Consider the following 19,478-nt stretch of genomic DNA (forward strand, 5'->3'; position numbering starts at 1 on the left):
ATAAGGCTTTCTCTGCATGTCACCCAGCATGCTCTTTCAAGTCATGCGTTTAAGGAGAAAAAAACTCAACTTGGCATTAGGTGAAACTTTTTTTTTTTTTTTTGGTTAACAGTTGAATCCCACTTGAGTGAGTCTGTCCAGGCTGCTGCAGGCAAGGAGATAATTAATATGATTTGATTATTTGAAGAAATAATCAAACAAAATTTTTGAAGAGGAAGAAAAAAAGGGGGAAGAAGAAGGTGATGATGGTGATGATTAGATTTTGATATTATTATTATTATTATTATTATTATTATCGTGTTGGTGGGTATTGTTACTATAACAATGTTACAACAAATCACACTCTTCCATCATTGGCAAAGGGCAAAGGTTTGGGTCTGCCCCTGCTCTGCCCCTGATAAATTGTGTTTCCTCAGCAGAAACCCCGTAGTTTGCAGTAGACGGAAGCCATATTTAATTTCAAAATGGCTGGAGCTGAGGGAGACGATTCGCTTTACCCCATAGCCGTGTTAATTGATGAACTACGAAATGAAGATGTTCAGGTATGGGACAAGTAGGAAATAATATGCTATGCAGAAATGTCTTTATTTAAAGCGCCCGAAGAGTAGTTTAAGACGCTTTATTCTTCAGTTAACCTGCTTGCTAACATTAGCTTACTATGTAGCTAAGCTAGCGGGCTATGTACAGGGAGCGGGTTGCCCAAACCTCAAACGCTACCTATTTACTGTGCTCTGATTTTGTAGCACTTTGCGACTGGAGCAGTGAGGCGATCAAACATGCGGATTTTAAACTTAGTGCGCGGTTTTGTCACCACAGTTAGCACGTAATTGAGCTTTGTAAAGCAGTGTTGACATAGAGACGTTCTCGCAATCTCTCTTAGATTCAATCGCTAGCAGCGGGTTCGCCGTACCCAGTGATTTACAGCAGTAACGCTAGTTACCGGGCCGATTAGCTCTTTGGTGTGTTATTTAACCAATTAACAGAGCGTATTCAGACCATGAAATTTAATGTGTTCGATAAGTTATATCTAAAACAAAATAATATCAGATCAGTAACTAAAGATGTTTGAGATTAATTCAAGGATAAGTTGTGCTCAGCTAAGCTAGCTGTCGTTTACAGTGCGACTCACTGTAAGCTAATCTTGAATGCTAGCCTTTATTTTATTGTGAAGTATGCTAGTCATCCCAGAAGTTAACATGGAGACAGGAATTTCCGCGTCAATCATCATTTTAAGGCAGGTTCTCTAGCTTAATGACGTGATTTATTGAATGTGGAAGTCTGCAACTTTTATGTGTAGCTGACAGTTGCGAAATCAGTTGGAGCTAATTTGCTTGCTGTGAAGCAATTAACCTAGTTAACGTTCCTGCGTGGGTAATTCACTTGACACTTTTCTTCACTCCGATGTGTCTATACAATCAATAAATAAAACAAATAAATTGCTTGTAGCATTACCTCTTTATTGATGGTTATTAAATATTCATAGTAAATCTCTGCAAATTCCCACATAATCATTGCTATTGTACATTTTCTTAGCAGTGTAGTGCCTAAATGTGCTTAATTTTTTGTTGTGCAGTATGTCTAAATACAACACATACTTTTGCAGTTGCGGCTGAACAGCATTAAAAAGCTGTCCACAATTGCCCTGGCCTTGGGAGTTGAGAGGACACGCACAGAACTCCTCCCCTTTCTTACTGGTATGTGCAGTGTTTCCATTTCTGGTAATCAAAAACAATACACAGTTACTATTATTGATGATATGAGATATTGTAAAAAGATGTGTTGTCAGTGAAGACAGCATTCTCAGACTTTTTTGTTCCAGGGATTGACAAGTCATGGCCCTGTGTTTGAAAAAAAAAAAGACAATTATAATTAGCTATGAACAACATATTTTGTCTGTGTATTCATGGATTAGCAGCTCTCACTTGAAAGGCATCCCAGCTAAATTTTGGATGAGTGGTACTTTTGCCTTCAGGCGCTTAACTTGTTTGATCTACTTTGAACTTCACTCAGAACAGGCCATGATTAGTAAAGCCAATAGAGGAGCCCAGAATCAGTGGATACTGAGAAACGCCGAGTTAAAACCTGTGCCAGTATTTTGTCAACAGTCTAACACGGTCAGACGGTCTCTTGTACTGTCTTTCATGGAACTGTAGTCTGTATTATGTTAGCTGTTTTGACTTTTTCCATCAGGTAAATAAAAACATTTCCTTCTGGACTAATTTCTGTTGTGGGCCAGTTTCTGTTGTTTTAAATGTCATGTGTTCAAAAGAGAGCTAAGACTGACTGCACATTGTGCTTGAACTTAATGGTCCTTATGGAAATTTGTCCACGTTCTCTCACTTGCCCTCTCCTCTCCATCAGACACCATTTATGATGAAGATGAAGTGCTTCTTGCCCTGGCTGAGCAGCTTGGTAATTTCACCATGTTGGTTGGAGGACCAGAGTATGTCCACTGTCTCCTGGTAAGATATCCTAAAACCTTGAACCTTGGCTTAGCCATATATGTTGAAAAGCATAGCCTGAGCACAAACCATATAGCATGCTGTCACACCACAAACCCCACTCATTGATTTTATGTCACTGGGCCTTTCATGGTGTAGCTGTCAGCGATACTGAAGCTGTGGTTTAGCTGCCCTGCACTCACCCGTACATATCCATTTCTCTTCTCAGCCTCCTCTGGAGAGTTTGGCCACAGTGGAAGAGACAGTGGTTAGGGACAAGGCTGTAGAGTCGCTGCGTAAGATCTCTCAGGAGCACTCGCCTGTGGATCTGGAGGTGCATTTTGAGCCCCTGGTGAAGAGACTGGCCAGCGGAGATTGGTTTACCTCACGCACGTCAGCCTGCGGCCTGTTCAGCGTCTGTTACCCTCGCGTCTCTAGCACTGTCAAAGCAGAGATTCGCCAGTGAGTTTTTTTCCGCCTCTCTCTGAAATCAGGTTACAGCCGCTTTAAAATAAGCGTCTCCGACGAGGATTTAAGGTCCAATCACGTGTGGTTGTCTCCGCAGGCACTTTCGCACTCTCTGCTCCGATGACACCCCCATGGTCCGTCGCGCGGCAGCCTCAAAGCTGGGCGAGTTTGCCAAAGTCCTGGAGCTGGAGTATGTCAAAAGCGACATCATCTCCCTCTTCACTGCGCTCGCTTCTGATGAACAGGTTAGGCACTCTTCCACACAACAAAACACCACCGTAAATTTGGCACAGGTAGTCAGATCGCATTGTGACCGTTCCTCTCGCCCCTTAGGATTCTGTGCGTCTGTTGGCGGTGGAGGCTGGTGTCAGTATTGCCACCCTCCTGCCCCAGGAGGACCTGGAGACTCTGGTTATGCCCACTCTGCGCCAAGCCGCCGAGGACAAGTCCTGGAGAGTACGCTACATGGTGGCTGACAAGTTCTCAGAGGTCGGCACTCTACACAACCATGTCCTCATAAAACCAGTCTCTAACAGAAATGTATACGGCCATGTCTGATGACCTAAAATACATTACGGTGGTGATAAAATTCGTTTATATTCAAACTGGATTCTGTGTTTTCAGTTGCAAAAGGCTGTTGGTCCGGAAATCACCAAGAATGACCTGGTCCCAGCATTCCAGAACCTGCTGAAAGACTGTGAGGCAGAGGTCCGTGCTGCTGCCGCCAACAAGGTCAAAGGTTAGTGATGATTTAATGTTTGGGCACATAAAAAAAACGGAAAAAAACCCCTCTAGTTAAGGGAATGAACCCGAGGCTTTGACACTCTGAAAACATCTACCTTGCTAATCAGTCTATGTTTCTGTCAATAGAGTTTTGTGAAAATTTGCCTGAAGATGGCAGAGAGACCATCATAATGACTCATATTCTACCATGTGTCAAGGTAAGTGCTTTGCTTTCCTCTAGTTTTATTCCATCACTCCACAATTACACATTGTAGAAATTCCCTGTTCTTTTCATTTTGTGGAAAAGCTCTACAGAGCTACTAAAGTGCTTCATTTTACAATACTGGTGACTGTTGTTTTACCTCATTGGTTTCAAACCCCTTGTCGTAATCTGTTTGAGTTGCATCGATGCACTGTAATATAAATATTGGTACCCAAAGCCATTTTCTCATACGGGGCAAAGTTTAGTGCCATGGTCAGTGGTTATATTTATCCAGTTCTGTTTGCTGGATCGATTACGTGCTGATGAGGCAAAGCTATTGAATGAACTGTTTTGCTCGTGTACACTGGACCAAGGGGATGTTTAGTCTAATCAGTACCCACGGGCAGCAGGGGTCACTGTTGTATTTTCAGCGTCATGCTTCCATCTGATAGGACTTGTCTAGCTGCAGGCTACACTGTTATGTAGTAATTCGAATGCAGATTAGGATTTGAATGTGAAAATCCTCTCTCTTATGTGTTGCTTTGGGGAAAACGGCCTTAAAACTGGATTTCTCATCATAGTGACTGTCGCCATATGTCTCTACTCATAAGCCATCAGAAGATCACACAAACTTGTTTCTTTTTTTTTTTTTTGTCTTTCATGTCCCCTGAAGTGAGTAGTGCTTTTTTAGGTCATATATCTGCAGTCCTAGTTTTGCGAAGAATTTTTTTTTCCCTTTTTTGAGCAAAGTATCTTTATTGAAATTTTAACGAGAACTTTTTTTATTTTTTAGTGTTGTCACAGACTGTTCTGCTTTGCCTGACTGAGCACGGCTAGTTTTCAGAGCCTTGCCTGACTGAGCACGGCTAGTTTTCAGAACTTTGAAGTTAGTTAGTGCAAAACAACAGACTGTCAGTCAGCAGCTACAGAGTGAAATGTACTGAGTCTTGAGTGCATTTGGAAAGTCCAACCCCAAACAAATGACACTTGTGAGATGTTTTCTCTAAACAGCTGATTTGGGTGTCAAATGCATTCTTCTTCATCTTTTTTTTTGGTAACAAAATCAATATTTAGTATTTTAGAACTCTTTGTTTTGTCATTAGAGCTGTGTTGAGCAGTATTGCAGTAAACGCTGGCATTTGAATGCATACTGTTAATTTAATGAGAAGCAGACATGTCTTGTTTGTATCATTATGTTTTTCTTTTCCGCTGTCTCTGTTCTTTAGCTCTTGAAAAAAATCTCAATAGAATCTGCCTTGTCAGCAACATACAAAACTTCTTCTCTGAATGGGGGTGAATAAAACCTCTGCAATGTCAAACTACTTTTTGCTGTTGTCCCCTGACAGGAACTGGTGTCAGACACTAACCAGCATGTGAAATCAGCACTGGCCTCCGTCATTATGGGTCTGTCCACTATCCTGGGCAAGGACAACACCATAGAGCATCTGCTCCCACTCTTCCTGGCCCAGCTGAAGGACGAGGTAACCCACCTGGATGTCTGCCCATTGCCTTTTTTCTTCTGTTTTCTTTCCCTTTTTTTTTTTTTTTTTCTTTTTCTATTTTGCCTCCAACCCCGCCCCACGACACTTCCAGAAGTGGTGGCGCCATGCAACTCAGTGACGTCCGTTCACCAGTGGAGATGGATGAGAGATGATTAGCTATGGCATGTTGGGCCAGAGAGATGATGGAGAATATTCTGTCACTTCTTGTTGTTTTCCTTCTCAAAGATGTCTTTTTTTTGTCATTGCAGTAGTGTTTTTTTCCCTACTTGCTCAGATCTACCTTTTTTTTTTTCTCGCTCTTTTTTTTTTTTTACGCGCACACTGCCCTCCTACTGTCCTCTCTGAAGCCGTTTATTTTTTTATTAGACATGCAATGCTTTGTACAGTGGGAACAAACATGACACATACTGTCAGCTCCATCACCCGCTCAACTCGTCCAGAAGTCACATCTCGCACGAATTAACATTTCAAACACAAAAGTTATTTTAATTGTTGTTTGAAGCAGTAGCGATTATAGCCAGTTGCTAAAATGGAATCTTTCGGTGTATCCATTTCCAAAAGCCTGCTTTTATTGTTTGTGTTACTGACTGGTTTATTGATGTCCTTTTGGATGTCAGAACACTCACACAGGAAATGTTTAGAGCTGAAATCCTCAAATTCTGTCCTGGAGTGTGTTTCCATTGGCCTTCATCATCTAGTTAAACTTTGTTTGACCAACAAGTTTGATGTTTGGATTAAACTCAGTCAACACAATAGCATTTGGTGACATAATTTATCTGGCAAAATGAATGCGTATGCTCTGGCATCATTGAAAGATGACAACTTCAGCAGTCCTTTTAAGGGGATGTTTATAAAATATAAAAATCTCAACATTTTGCCATTTTGTTTGAAACAGATTATTAACCGAACACATTTAAACATAAGATTTTTTTTTTGTATCGCATTTCCCCCCCAAAAGGATCTTATTGCTCATATCCACAAATGTACATGATTTTAAGTTTGTTGAAACGTGGCAAAACTGAAGACTTCTCTTTTTTTTTTTCCTTCCCCCTCTTGCAGTGTCCGGAGGTTCGTCTAAATATCATCTCTAACCTAGACTGTGTCAACGAGGTGATTGGCATTCGCCAGCTGTCCCAATCTCTGCTGCCAGCCATCGTGGAGCTGGCAGAAGATGCCAAGTGGAGGGTGCGTCTTGCCATCATCGAGTACATGCCCCTGCTGGCAGGCCAACTGGTGAGTCCGCCCCCCTGCCCCCAGCTGTCTGTGGCCCCCTTTCTTTCCTACGTGTCGTAGAAGGTGTAGTCCTACCTGTCTGGAAAATGTGGAAATGTCTCACGAGAACTTTGAGCGACTTCTTTTTTTTTTTTTTTTTTTTTTTTTAACTGGTTAATTTTGGAGGTGAGAGAAATGTAACTGTTGTGTCTTTCTGTCCAGGGTGTGGAATTCTTTGATGAGAAGTTGAATTCCTTGTGCATGGCATGGCTTGTTGATCACGGTAAGTCCCCGGCTCTGAACTCTGAAGCGTTACTGTGCTCTTTTCGAGTCTGCATCCTTAGCCGTCAAGAGCGCGAACATCAAAATGCAGTTTGGAAATGATTGTTGGGGGCGAACTATGTATAGACAGGTTGCAATCTGGAGCCCTGTTAAGGATTTTTGAAGGTCATCAGACATTGTGCTCATGTTCTCGAGCTCACAGTACACAGCAAATGCATGGCTCTGGCACTCAGACATGCTGCTGGGTGTCCAGATAGCTGCGCCCCCCCCTCCCCTCACTCAGCCATGCGACAGGAAAATAAAACAGAGGAGGGTTGGGAGAGAGGAGAGAGAGAGAGAATAAGAGGGAGAGACGTGCTCCACAGCAGCTCCCCGTCTTTTCCCTGCCAATGACAGAGTTCCGATAAGTCCAACACCCAGGAACTGCCTGAGAATCTTGCTCTAGCACGCTCTTCTCACTCTAGCACCGTCTCTCTCCCACTCTCTCTCTCTCTCCCCTTCTTCCTCTCTCTCCCTCCCTCCCTCTCCTATGCTCGTCCTCTTTCTAATTGCTTTCCTGAATACTGTGTGGTCTCCCAATAGGGAAAAGCAGTCGCTGTTTGCTTAATTTGTAGGTCTCCTGTGTACGGAGCCCTGGCCTCAGTGCTTCAGTAGGACAGCACAGAAGATGCACTCTGACTCACTCTCTTGCATTGCGTACTCAAACCCAGGGGCATGACCACACAGCTTAGCCTTTTGCTTCATTTGCTTCATGAGGTTGAAATATAATTTGATTAAGAAAGTCCATTTTTCATGCAGGCTGTGTTTGCTCCCCCAGGCCTCTTCAGCTATATCCAGATTTTAAATCTCAGTATACATTTTTATATCGAGTTTTTTGCCGAGCAGAGCATACAGAGCAGATACAGTTGTCTCTGAGTAGAAGATAAAATTTCTTTTAACCATTCTCTGAACATGTAAAGATAGAGTCCTCGTTCGGAGCGAATGTCAGTAATTTTCAGACAGTCGCAGCTTCATGCAAAACTTGACTACGGTGCAAAATACCAGCACATTATTGTTATTTTTGCATGGGCTTTTCCATTGGAGACGTCCACACAGCCTCACACTCTCACTCTAATGGACAAAGGGCTGGTTAGGTTACATCACTGGAATGTTCATATCCATCTCCTCTGAGACAGGCCAGTGTTTCTCTCTTACATAAGGCTGGTATTGTATGGCCCCGCTCCACGCTCCCTCTATGTGCTTAGACTGTCTTTTTATGCTTGATTCTCGCTTTTCCACGTATTTGTTTTCTTTCCCTGATTTTGCCAAGCCTAGAACTTTTTTTTTTTGTTTTGTTTTGTTTTAAAACATTTTGGAACGGGATACGGAAAAAATCAAGGTAGCTTGATTACAGTGGTGGTTCCTTTCAGCAGAATGTCAGTATTAAGCTTTATGGAGTAATCATGTTTATCTTTGATGACTGATGCATTCAAGGTAAAACATACCAAGTAATTCTATTTATCGAAGAGAACTGTGGAATTTTTTTTTTGTGCTTTTGGGTTCAAAGCCCAACCACATCAGTTCCCTTCCTGTGTGTCCCTGATTAGGGCACTTAACCCTGAGATGGGTCCAGAGGCATGTAGAAAGTGACAGTTATCGGTGTCTTTGGATAAGAGCATCAGCCAAATGAACAAATGTGAATGTAAACGGAAGTGAAAGACTAGATCAGCACAATAAAGTCCACACCGACACTTCTTCCAGTTTATGCCATCCGAGAGGCAGCCACCTGTAACCTGATGAAGCTGGTGGAGAAGTTTGGAGCAGAATGGGCTCAGAACACCATAGTTCCCAAAGTGCTGGGTATGGCCAACGACCCCAACTACCTCCACAGGATGACCACTCTCTTCTGTATCAACGTGAGTCCCTCTCTTCACTTGGGATCCAGGCACAGCTCTCAGCCTGGTCGTCCTGTTCCATCACAAGTCCACCAACTTCTAACAGCAGCATATGGTATTAATGACTGTGGCTTAGTGCAGAATGAGAGAAGTTTGGAGAGTTTATTGTGGGTTTTTTTTTTTTTTGTTTTGTTTGTTTGTTTAGGCTCTCTCTGAGGCTTGCGGGCAGGAGATCACCACCAAGCACATGCTGCCTGTGGTTCTGAAGATGTCCAACGACCAGGTGGCCAACGTGCGCTTCAACGTCGCCAAGTCCCTTCAGAAAATAGGACCGGTCCTGGACAGCAAGTACGTAAGAGAGAACATTGAGCTCTGTGCTTGGAGAGCTTGTTTCTGCTCTTGTGGAAAAGGGCCTGGATGAAGCCTCAGGGCTGGTGTTGACAAAGCATCTTTATTCAGGGTTTTTTTTTTTTTCCCGTGTGTGCCAGACTTTTCTCAGATTAATCCAGAAAATTGAATTTTTACACAGGATTATACTTAAACAGGGAAGATTTACCAAGCGTAAATGAAGATTTTTTTTTTTTGTTGAAGAATTATCAGTGAGGCAGCTTTTAAGTGTCTACAAGTCCAAATCAGTGCATTAACCTCACGATATTCAAGCACTAGGCACATCTTAGGAAAGTGTTGGGAGAGCATCAAAAAACCCATTGGACCCAAGCACAGCAGTCGTTTCCACTGAGTTTGAGGCATGGTTATACAGTGCGTTTGCTAAAGCTCACATCCACATAGGGCCCAACTCAAAAGTACACACTGATTTTTGAGAAGGGCGGTTGTAATTTTTTTTTTTTTAAGTGTCACCCAGCCATCTGTCGGATACTGTATTCAGAAGCTTTAGTCTTATAATCCTGATCATTAGATCATATTACACAGTCTACCAGTCTCTCGTTAGGCGCCTGCCGATGTTAAAGTAACTTCCTACGACATGAAGCGCTGTTTCTGGCTGAAATAGTTTCCTTTAAAACAACGTCCCTTTTTTAGACAGGCCGTTTTAATCAGTGCCGTCTATTCGCCGATGAATGCCCTCTCGAGCCTGCGACCTTCATCTTAACACGCAAACATTAGCTCTCTCGTCGTGACGCTAATAATGTGTGCTTGTCTTCGCGAGTGCGTAAGTGCTCAGAAGTAGTACTCCAGCGAAATTAATTGTGATTTCTCACTGCCGCTAACGCTGAGTGGAGGATTACCGCTAAGTGACTACAGCACGATTTCTTCTTGTGTAATTCCAAATAAGGGACCCAAGCACAACAAAAATGTTTTCAGGAGCCTCACATGGTTTTTCTGTTCAGTGGTTTGACTGATTAGCGGCTGTGAGCACTGTTATGAATATGCGCTCTGCTAAAAGACGCTTTGGTAAGAGGGGGGGAAAAAACTCAAAGTGGCCTCAGATGACTCGATCTGATGCAGGGCAAGTGAGGACGCCGGGAGAAGTTTTCTAGTCGACGTGACCCCAGATGTTGTAGCCGTCATGCAGCGATGGCAGAGACTTAGCTTTGATAACAACATAACAGGCATAGTTACATCTAATTAGCTCATTAAGCACACATTGCTCCTCCCTGAAAGCCCCGCGCAGTCCGTAAGCGTTACACCCGACAGTGGAAACAGAAGCTGGGCTTTAACATGAGTTTGATCTCTCCGAGAAAGGCCCCTTGGGTAGCCCCTGAATTTCCAGCCTTAATGGTGGAAAAGTCTCATTAAGACACACTTATACCTAGTGTGTGTGTGTGTGTGTGTGTTATGTAATTTTTTTTTTTTTTTTTTTTTTGCACAATTTTTTTTTCAAGTCTATAGCTATTCTTGTGGTGTTTGTACTTGGGGTTATACATAACAGGATAAAAAACAAACTTCAGATATAATCTCTCCTGTCTGCCAGTGTCACTTTAAGTCTTTGTCCTTTACGTTTTGTGGTCTGGGCTGGCAGCTGTACTAAACTGATGCGTTGTATTTCTCAGTGCCTTGCAGACAGAGGTGAAGCCAGTGCTGGAGAAACTAGCCACAGACCAAGACATGGATGTGAAGTACTTTGCTCAGGAGGCCATAAGCGGTATGTATTATCCTGCCTGATTCCCACTAACTACAATGAATCCCGTCCCGTCCTGTGCTTCATTCAGTTTTCTCCCTGTCTTTCGTTTACAGTTCTCGCCTTGGCCTGATCAACTTCATTTTGGGATTCCACCGAACAACCGTGACAAAGCAAGACTTGTTGCATTCTATTTATTAATAGTATTGAATGGTCGGTTATGTATTGCAAAATCAGTTGATTTCATTAACGTCCGTGTTTTTTCCCTTCACTGTCATTGGTATTAAATTGATCTTGGGGTAGTGCAGGGGTTTCTGCTTTAATCTTACTCTCGCTGTAAAATCTGCCTTTGCTCTTAATGGCACCGTAGTAAAAGAAAAAAGAAAAAAAAAAAAAATCAAGCACTGCATGCTCGATGGTGTGCGCCGTGTCGTCCATACGATTCCAGTTAACCTTCTCTGCTCGATGTACTCGACTGAGCAGCTCTCGTAGAATCTCCGCTCGCGCCCAAAAACTCGCCTCCACAACGCGACAGCTGTTCTTAGACCCGAGATCCCGCTACAGCAGATGGTGTAGAAATCGCATCTTCTTGGTTTTCTTCAGAGGAACTGCAAGCTCTCAGCACATTGTTTACATGTGTTTTCTCTTGAGGGAGAAGGCTCGTGTATTTGTGAAGCATAACGCGGCATCTTCAGTGGATCCGCGGCTCGTACTGCTCTGCGTTAGCGGCCAGGCTCTTTTTAATACGGTCAACAAACGTACGACCCTGTGCCACCTGTTTTTTCTATGAGGGACCATCACAAATGTATGATTTGATAACACTGAAAACTTGACTCTTTCTCCAACATAGATTTATGTTAGGTTTTTTTTCTTTCCCCTTCCCCAGGTAGCTTTAAGAGTCTTAAATAGCACTTGTTTTAGGTCCTAGAAGACAAGTGACTGCCCTTTTAATAACTGTCCACTCCTTCATTTTTTTTTTTTTGTGCCAATAACGTCCGGACACCGACAGAAATTTACTTTCAGCAGTTCTTTTCGATCGTCCCTCGGATTTGCAGTCGCCGTGCTCCGTTAGTTCAAAGATTTTTGGTTTTCGTGACTCGGTCTTTAACGAGGGAGACCCGTTTCCGCTGCTCCTGTGGCCCACAGCGTGACGGTGAGCATGTAGTGCATGCCTGGGCTGTTCGGGGAGATGAACACTCACAGTTTTAGTGGGAGAATGAGGAGTGGGTGAAAGGACTACTCAGTAGTACAGTGAAACTCTCCCTTACATTTAGTCTTTAGTGTCCCCTCTTTATCGGGATCCCAAATGAACTTTTACCGAACCCTCTCTTGTATCATGAAAATTTTTATTTTTTTTTGTTCTGTTTTTGTTTTGTTTTTTTTTGTTTGTTTTTAATACCACAACCAGAGGCTGTACTGTACAATGAGAACTGAATAAAGTGATACAAAATGTTACTTGGCTGTCCTTTTGCTGACATCTTAATTATTTAATTAATTCCTTAGGGAGCAGAATGTGCGTCACCAATGGGAGATGGCCTTTGTTGTATGTTTCCCTTACACTTTACAGATTTTAAAGATTGATGTGGAATCGAGAACAGCCTCTTTGATCTCTTGATGAGTGCTATTCTATGGTTACACAGTTCAGGTGGCATCGGCAGTGTTGAATTGCATCATTTCGTCACTAAATCTGCTGATAAGTCAAAGTAGTCATTTTTTTTTCTTTGACTCGGATTTGACTTGCAGAATCAAATATCTTGTCACATGAAAAATGAACGACATCACGCATCACTTACAGCAAGCGCTAATTTGTTTCCCCACAGACAGGCGTGGAAAAATTTGGGGGTTTGTTTATTTATTTATTTTTTTAGGTATTCATTGTAATGCAAACGACATAACTTTTCAGCTAATCAATGTCATTCTAACTAGCCACATCAGCAATGCTCTTGAATGATAATCAGTTCCCTCCTGCTCTGGTGCTCACATGAGGTGAACATCACCAGACATTTTATTGATTTGTGTGTTAGTCTGCTTATTAATTTAGCTCTGGTTGGTTTAACAGATGAAGCAGAGTGTCAGTGCGTTTTTCAGTCTGTATGAACGACCTCCCTGATCTCACTCATCAGCCCCTTTACTTCCTCTCTGCCCAGGGTGGGCCTTTATGGCTGATTGTTTTCAGATGTTCCTGCTCGTGTTACAGCATTACGCAATGACAGCTGTGCTGGAAATGACATATAAATAACCGCCGGCCATTAGAAAAGCACGCAGAGTTGAGTTTAAAACCTGCCGGGGTATTAAGGAAAGGGCAGGCGGGGAGAGAGAGAGAGAGAGAGAGAGAGAGAGGGATGACCCCAATCGTCAAGAGATAAAAAGCCGGTTTCTTCATGCGCACAATCAGTGACAATCAAGTACACTTACTCTAACGGGCTCACAAAAAAAAGCTCTTAATAGGTTTTTAATTTATTTTTGCACTGGTTGGTAGTGAATTGTCACGCATCTGGTATATTTGGACAGCAGAAACAGCTCTAAACTTTGAGAACAGACTAAAGAATTTTGGTAGTTGTATGTTAGTGTTAACAGTCTGTATTCCTTTAACTCTTGTGACCTGACATGTCTAGTTGTTGTTCCTTGGTTTCTACTTGTACACTCTATGAACAATTGGTCCACAATATTGTACTATAGGGAGTGAGAAGTTTAGTCTTTGTTTGTAATCTCAGGGTTTGACTTAAATGGGCCAAACCAAGCATACTGAGTTTATGCTGCATTTTCATTATTTGTTATTTCATCTGAATGACAGATAAATTTCCCAAGCATAATTTCCCAAAATGCTACTTTTCAGGCAAACACACACACACACACACAAACACAAAAGCTGTGAACGCCAGCCGCTCTCTCAGGATACTTATTCGTCATGACAGAATTCAAAACAATAGCCCATATTGTCTTTAAAGTGTTGCCCGTACTTTTGTCATTCTCAGGTTGACAAACGACCAGCATAAAAACAATGATTTAACAGTTTTCCACCCCTTCCTGTCATACATCTGAGCTGACAAGGACAACTCTCCAAACCCCTCCCATAATGACCCTGCTGTGTCCTGTCTTAGACTATGTGCTCATTCCAACCACTGTCCCTGTCATTAGAATGGATGGATATACTTCTTTTCATTGTCCAGTCCAACTGAGTCACTTGTTCCTGGACCGATCACAGCACACAGCCTATTTGTTGTAGATTAGTAGTTCTGAACCTCTGTCGTTTCTGTTTTTTTTTTTTTGGTGCCGTCTTCAGACTTCCCTTGCAGGGTTCAGTTTGGTGAGTATTCTCATCTCTGCTGGAGGGCAGTGCCAGGCTGCTCCTCTTTTGCCGTTTCCACGGCAACGGTTGATGTAAGATTAATTAACAAGGGGATTGGAGGTTGGGGCTGCTCTGTATTCCAGCTTTTCGTAGGGATAGAGCACCTGTGTTTGGCAGAATAAGGGGAAAAAAAGACTCCAGGAATTAGAGCTATATCTATTAGCACATCTGTTAAAAAATGGGTTGTAACTGATTCTGTTTGCACATTGAACATGTATCTGGTGTGTTATGGAGCAATTTAAATAAGCATTGTTCACTGAGGAAAGGGGGGGGGGGGGGGGGGTCATTCTCAGTAAGGTCCAATCATCGACTTATTTGGTCCATGTACATTATATTAGATCTACATGCCACACATTGCACAGTAAAAGACAAATTCTCAGGTATTTGTGGTAATCACGGTCTTTACTAGACCTGCTGTTCATTTAGCTAAGTGTACCTTTTTTAGGTGATAGAACATAGTGTAAATCTGTGAAACTATAAAGCAATCAAATGAATCTTTAGGAGTGTCCTCTCTCCTTTTCAGACTGCCACTGAGTGCCCAAGGATGTGGAGAAACCAGTTAAACGCAATGACATTTATTTCATACGCACAGGAATTCAAACAGCATAATGAGTTGGTAAATAATTTGAAGACTACTTCTCAAACCAGTTTCCAATACGATTTAAAATAATTCAACTTAAGTGAGGTGTTTTGTCTCTGCTGATTAAATGCATTAGACACAAGGACTTAAAAAGAAAAAAAAAAAAAAAAAGAAAAAAAAAAGATCCTCATTGTTTCTGATTATGTATTGTTCGGTCTGCTGAGATAAGGCTTTAGAGGAAATGTTCCTGGACACAGAACAGTGGAAAAACAAACATTCTTTCGGCACATAAACGTGTGCAGACGAGTATTGTTGTACGAACGATCATCTTCCGTCAGTCGCTGAGTGTTACATCCTTCGGACAAGCTCGTGAAACGAACGCCAGCTCTACCGAAACCCGCATTTATTTCCAGTCAGTAGAACAAAAGGAGAACAAGGTTACGTTAGTCATTTGAAAATCTGAGCAAGGCATCATCTGACCCCTGGCTGATCTTCCCAACTCGGTCTGACTCATTAAACGAGATGTTAGAATGGGAGACTGTATACATGAAGAGTTTAGATGCACTTCATTAAGTCTGCTGCCTCGCACTGACCCAAAAACCTGCGCTCATGTACCCTCATCTTCATATTGTTTAATAAGATCAAAGCAGAGCTCAGATTCCTTTTCAGTTTAATCTACATAGTAAACATTGGTTAATTAGACATTCTGCGTGAGTATCTACAAAAAAATCGTAGGTCCGATGACCGCCGCTTAATCTGGAAAAACAAACAAACAAACAAACAAACAAAAAACACTTATCCACAATAAAGGACAAACACAACGCATGTTCAATAAACCATTTTTTTTTCCTTTAATCTCAACAGCAAGTTAGCTTATGTGTGGTCAACATCAATGAGGATAAATGGATAAAGTTGGATTTCTAAAGAATGGTGTTTTGCCAGCAGGAAGTGTGATTATGGTATTGTAACACATTCACTATTCTCTTCATTAGAACTATTATTAAGAAATATTGCTATAATACTTTTCAACGGTATATACTGATTGACCCAAAAGAAAAAAAAAAAAAGCACTGTTAAGAGGCTAACCAAGAAGCTCCAAACTCCACACGGTGGGGTTGTACAGGAACACTCCTTAGGGGACTTTGGTTTTTTTTTTTTTTTTGTACCTTTGTAAAACCCAGGTCTACTTTAATCCTGCATAAGAATACCAAAAACAACCAAACAGAACCAACCCCCCCCCCCCAAAAAAAAAGAGAGAGAGAGAGTTATTTGAATCTTCTTAATTTAAAAAGAATAAGGAAAAGGCACACTGAACACTATCACATTTAACACAATATTTGTTGCATCTTGAAAGCACTTTCAAAAAAAAAAAAAAAAAAATCTCTAACCCCTAATTTATACAAAGCACAATGAACAACCACCAGTTCATATTCTCTCATGCTCTTCCTGTAAAGAAAACCAGTCTGTTGAGAACATTATTGGGGAGAGAAGAGTTTGCTGTGTCCCTTGTTTTTGTTTTTTTTTTGTGGACAGAACCAGCAGAGCAGGTTAAACACACCTGACTGCTGCCTCCTTAACGTGCTACATTTCCTTTTATGCCCTTGAAAAGTGCTCCAGTAAAAAAAAAAAATCTGCTCAGACAACTCCAAAGTCTAGGAATCTGTCACGAAACTTGTGCCTTGTACAATGGTTTATCAGCATCTTATTCCTCTAATAAAGTAGCATGTTTTAGTCAGAGACCCTCTGTTTTCAAGTAGGTTTAGTAAGTGCTGTAAAAAACAAAACAAAACAAAACAAAACAAAAAAACTCTTCCATTTAAGCCTGTTATAAGACTGACTTGGTGATGTGGCCTAAATCCAGTGTCAAGAGACTATAATTCTGTCTTTTAACCTTACATTTGCCCTTTCAAGGCAATTTAAGCTTGCTAAAACATTCCTTCAGAGACCGATTTAGTGTAAAGGAGAATTTCACCATAAAACTATAATTGGGTGTCATATCAGACGTGTAACGCACAGATAAATGTCGCTGGAAGTGATGATGTCATTTGGAATACGGACCGTCCCTGGGACTCCTCAAAGGAACTAGTCTATGGTTCTGTCATTAGCATTAGCGTGCTGTACAAAACAGTGACGTATATACACAGTGTAGTACTTCGTTTCTTACCAGTAAAAAAAAAAAAAAAAAAAAAAAAAATGACAACGACAATGTTTTTGATATTATTTTTGGTCTCAGTAATGAGATTGAACCAGGAGACATCATCACGTTTAGCAGTGTCCTGTGTCTGTGGACTTAGATATGACGTAAAACGGTGAGAGATTACTGAGCTGAGGAACATACTAAGATATAATTTTCTGGTGCGATTCCCCTTTATGGCTTCTTTCATTCACAAGTGAACTATATTGCTTCAATATTGCCACACATTAAAAAACAAAAAAAAAAAGTTTGCTAACACTGCACTTATCAAGCGTGCATAATTAATTACTATTTATGTCTTTAATGTTTATGGTCTGCCCACAGAAGACTTCGTGAGCTGAAGTGTTTGTCCTATTATCAATACAAAAATGTGTCACTGTTTGTGCTCTTTAAAGCAGGTTCAGCTGTGCACGTCCAAGCTTTCCACCTGTGCTACGCCGGCAGCATTCAGCTCTTGTCCGCGTGACTGCGGTTAACATTGAGGCAGTGCTCCCGCGTGACACTCACCGAGCTCCTGCGACGCCAATGTCAGAGTTGGCCGTAGATGGCCAGCTCCCCCCCCCCCCCCCCCCAGTGCCGTCTCCTTTGAGAGGAGAAAGGGGGCAAATGAGAGTGAGGAGGGAGGGAGGAAGGAAGGGAGGAGTATGGTGAGAACAAAAAAAAAAAAAACATCTGAGGTTCACCACAACTAGAAGATTCCCAGTAACACAAAAAAAAATGGTCCATCCCTGTTCCTTAAAAACCCTCTCCTCCAACAGCCCCACAATGACGCAGATATTCAGGTAATACTGTTTTTCCCACGTTGACTTGGCTCAGTTCACCAGCACGAAGCCGTGCTGGGAGTCCACGGTCTCCATCATCTCACCGTCAAGAAAGGAGTTCTGGAGGTCAGGAATCACCAGTCCCTCGTACCCAGCGACGGCGCCCTCGGCTTGGCCTGAAGGGGGTGGCTGTCCGGGGTCTAGAGGGTAATTGTATTGCTCCTGATAGAGGCCCTCCCCAGCGGGAGTCTGGCCTTGGTCAATGACAGCTGGGTAGTTATAGTTTAGTGCCTCGGGCTGCTGCCCCTGAAGCTGACCGGAGAGACTATGGGGAAGAGGTGCTTGTTGTACGTGAGTGTAATGGCCCATGTAGGGGTCGTAACCAAGACCCTCTGTGCTGGATTCCATCATTGGCATGAGGGGTTGAGTGTGACCAAAAGGGGGTGAAGACTGGGGGTTCTGGAGCTGCTGCGGCTGGTGCGTCGGCGCTATGGAGCCCTGGGTTTGAGGGCTGGCTGCAGATTCCTGGTGGCCCATGGGATAAGAACCCTCTACTATCTGCATCTGGTTAAAATAAGCCTGCATTTGGGATTGCTTCTGAAGATACAGTCGCTTCTGATGCAGCCTGTGAAAAGAAAAGCAGGTTACGCACAGCATGGCACTGGCAGGGTTTGGCAGGCTGTGAGAGAGAGAGATATGAATATTCTCTCAGCTCTTGGTACCTGTGCTCTTGCAGTTGCTGCTCCAGACTACGTGGGGTTTCTTTACAGAACATCTGACAGTTACTGGGACTAGCAGCCATCAGATTAGCTTTCTGTATGGATACAGACAGAGAACAAGAAACATATAAACATATAATCTCTGTGTTTGAATGTAGAATTTAAATGACTAAACATCTCAGATATGCAGTGGTTTTGCCACCAATTCATCAGGTTTTGCACATCCAGCTCTTGCATAACATACTACAACTTGCAGGTGGGAATGAAACTCTGTGATTTGATTTGCTGTGATTGTCTGCAGGGATATGCACAACATTTCTGGCTGGTTGTCAACAGCTGAAGAAATTCACCGGTACCTGCATTCTGTGAGAGAGGTACTGAGGCTCGAGGCTCTGTCTCCTTGACAACAGAGGGGTTTGGGCACCGCCAGAGAACATGGCCATGTCATGTTGACCTCCATCACCCTAGACACAGAGGTGCACACACACACACACACACATACAGTAGACATTTTGAAATTCTGTAATGGACTGAAAATTTACAAAAGAACCATTTAAAAAGAAAGCTGAATGTGTATGAGTTTTACAGTGACCCAGCCAGACCTTGAGGGACAACTTGTAAGTCTGCTTTGTTTGTTAATCACGACAGACTGCTGCTAACTGAAGCAGGCAGGATTTCTAGAACATTTCTAGAATTTTCTGGTTTCCACAAAATTGGAGACCAAGCTTTTTTTTTCCATTCTCATTCATAAACAGACTTTATTGAGCACACTTAATTATTTTTCAAATAAAGTAAAATGATGAACATTCCATGCAGGCGCTGAACGTAAACTTATTTACAACATTTTAGACTGTGTTTATCAAAAAAAATTCACCTCCAGTTCATAAACAGTCCTGTCTCTCTCAATGAGCTTGTATTGGCGCATCGGGCACCAGTCACTAGTATGAAGCCTGTTACTTCAACAATGACTCCTTTCACTGTGCACTCTGGCCTGACAGTAAACAACTGACAATTGGCTACTTCTTCGTCTGAGGTTACATAATGACCGCTGTCTGTGTGTCACTGGTGGACTGGGGTTAATGGGGAGGGGGAAG

At 42.3% G+C, this 19,478-nt stretch overlaps 2 protein-coding genes across 2 annotated transcripts in view; one reads left to right on the forward strand and one right to left on the reverse strand.

Annotated features, from left to right (window-relative positions):
- The first annotated feature begins 442 nt into the window (after positions 1 to 442).
- Positions 443 to 12,236, forward strand: ppp2r1bb (protein phosphatase 2, regulatory subunit A, beta b). The gene is made up of 15 exons (XM_030776178.1): positions 443 to 542; positions 1,604 to 1,694; positions 2,362 to 2,462; positions 2,671 to 2,903; positions 3,007 to 3,154; positions 3,243 to 3,398; positions 3,534 to 3,648; positions 3,780 to 3,850; positions 5,181 to 5,315; positions 6,396 to 6,569; positions 6,771 to 6,831; positions 8,571 to 8,725; positions 8,910 to 9,052; positions 10,714 to 10,805; positions 10,898 to 12,236. The coding sequence occupies exons 1-15, from the start codon at positions 465 to 467 to the stop codon at positions 10,912 to 10,914; spliced, it is 1,770 nt and encodes a 589-aa protein (XP_030632038.1). The 5' UTR covers positions 443 to 464; the 3' UTR covers positions 10,915 to 12,236.
- Positions 12,237 to 17,544: 5,308 nt separating this feature from the next.
- Positions 17,545 to 19,478, reverse strand: part of sik2b (salt-inducible kinase 2b) — a 24,915-nt gene continuing 22,981 nt past the window's right edge. The window contains exons 13-15 of the mRNA XM_030777433.1: positions 18,741 to 18,838; positions 18,388 to 18,479; positions 17,545 to 18,290 (exon numbers count right to left, since the gene is read on the reverse strand). Of these exons, the coding sequence (XP_030633293.1) occupies positions 17,717 to 18,290; positions 18,388 to 18,479; positions 18,741 to 18,838 (764 nt within the window). The 3' untranslated portion in view covers positions 17,545 to 17,716. The remainder of the gene's footprint in view (positions 18,291 to 18,387; positions 18,480 to 18,740; positions 18,839 to 19,478) is intronic.

This window comes from Chanos chanos, chromosome 6, assembly GCF_902362185.1.
Source record: "Chanos chanos chromosome 6, fChaCha1.1, whole genome shotgun sequence".
Lineage (NCBI taxonomy): Eukaryota > Metazoa > Chordata > Actinopteri > Gonorynchiformes > Chanidae > Chanos > Chanos chanos.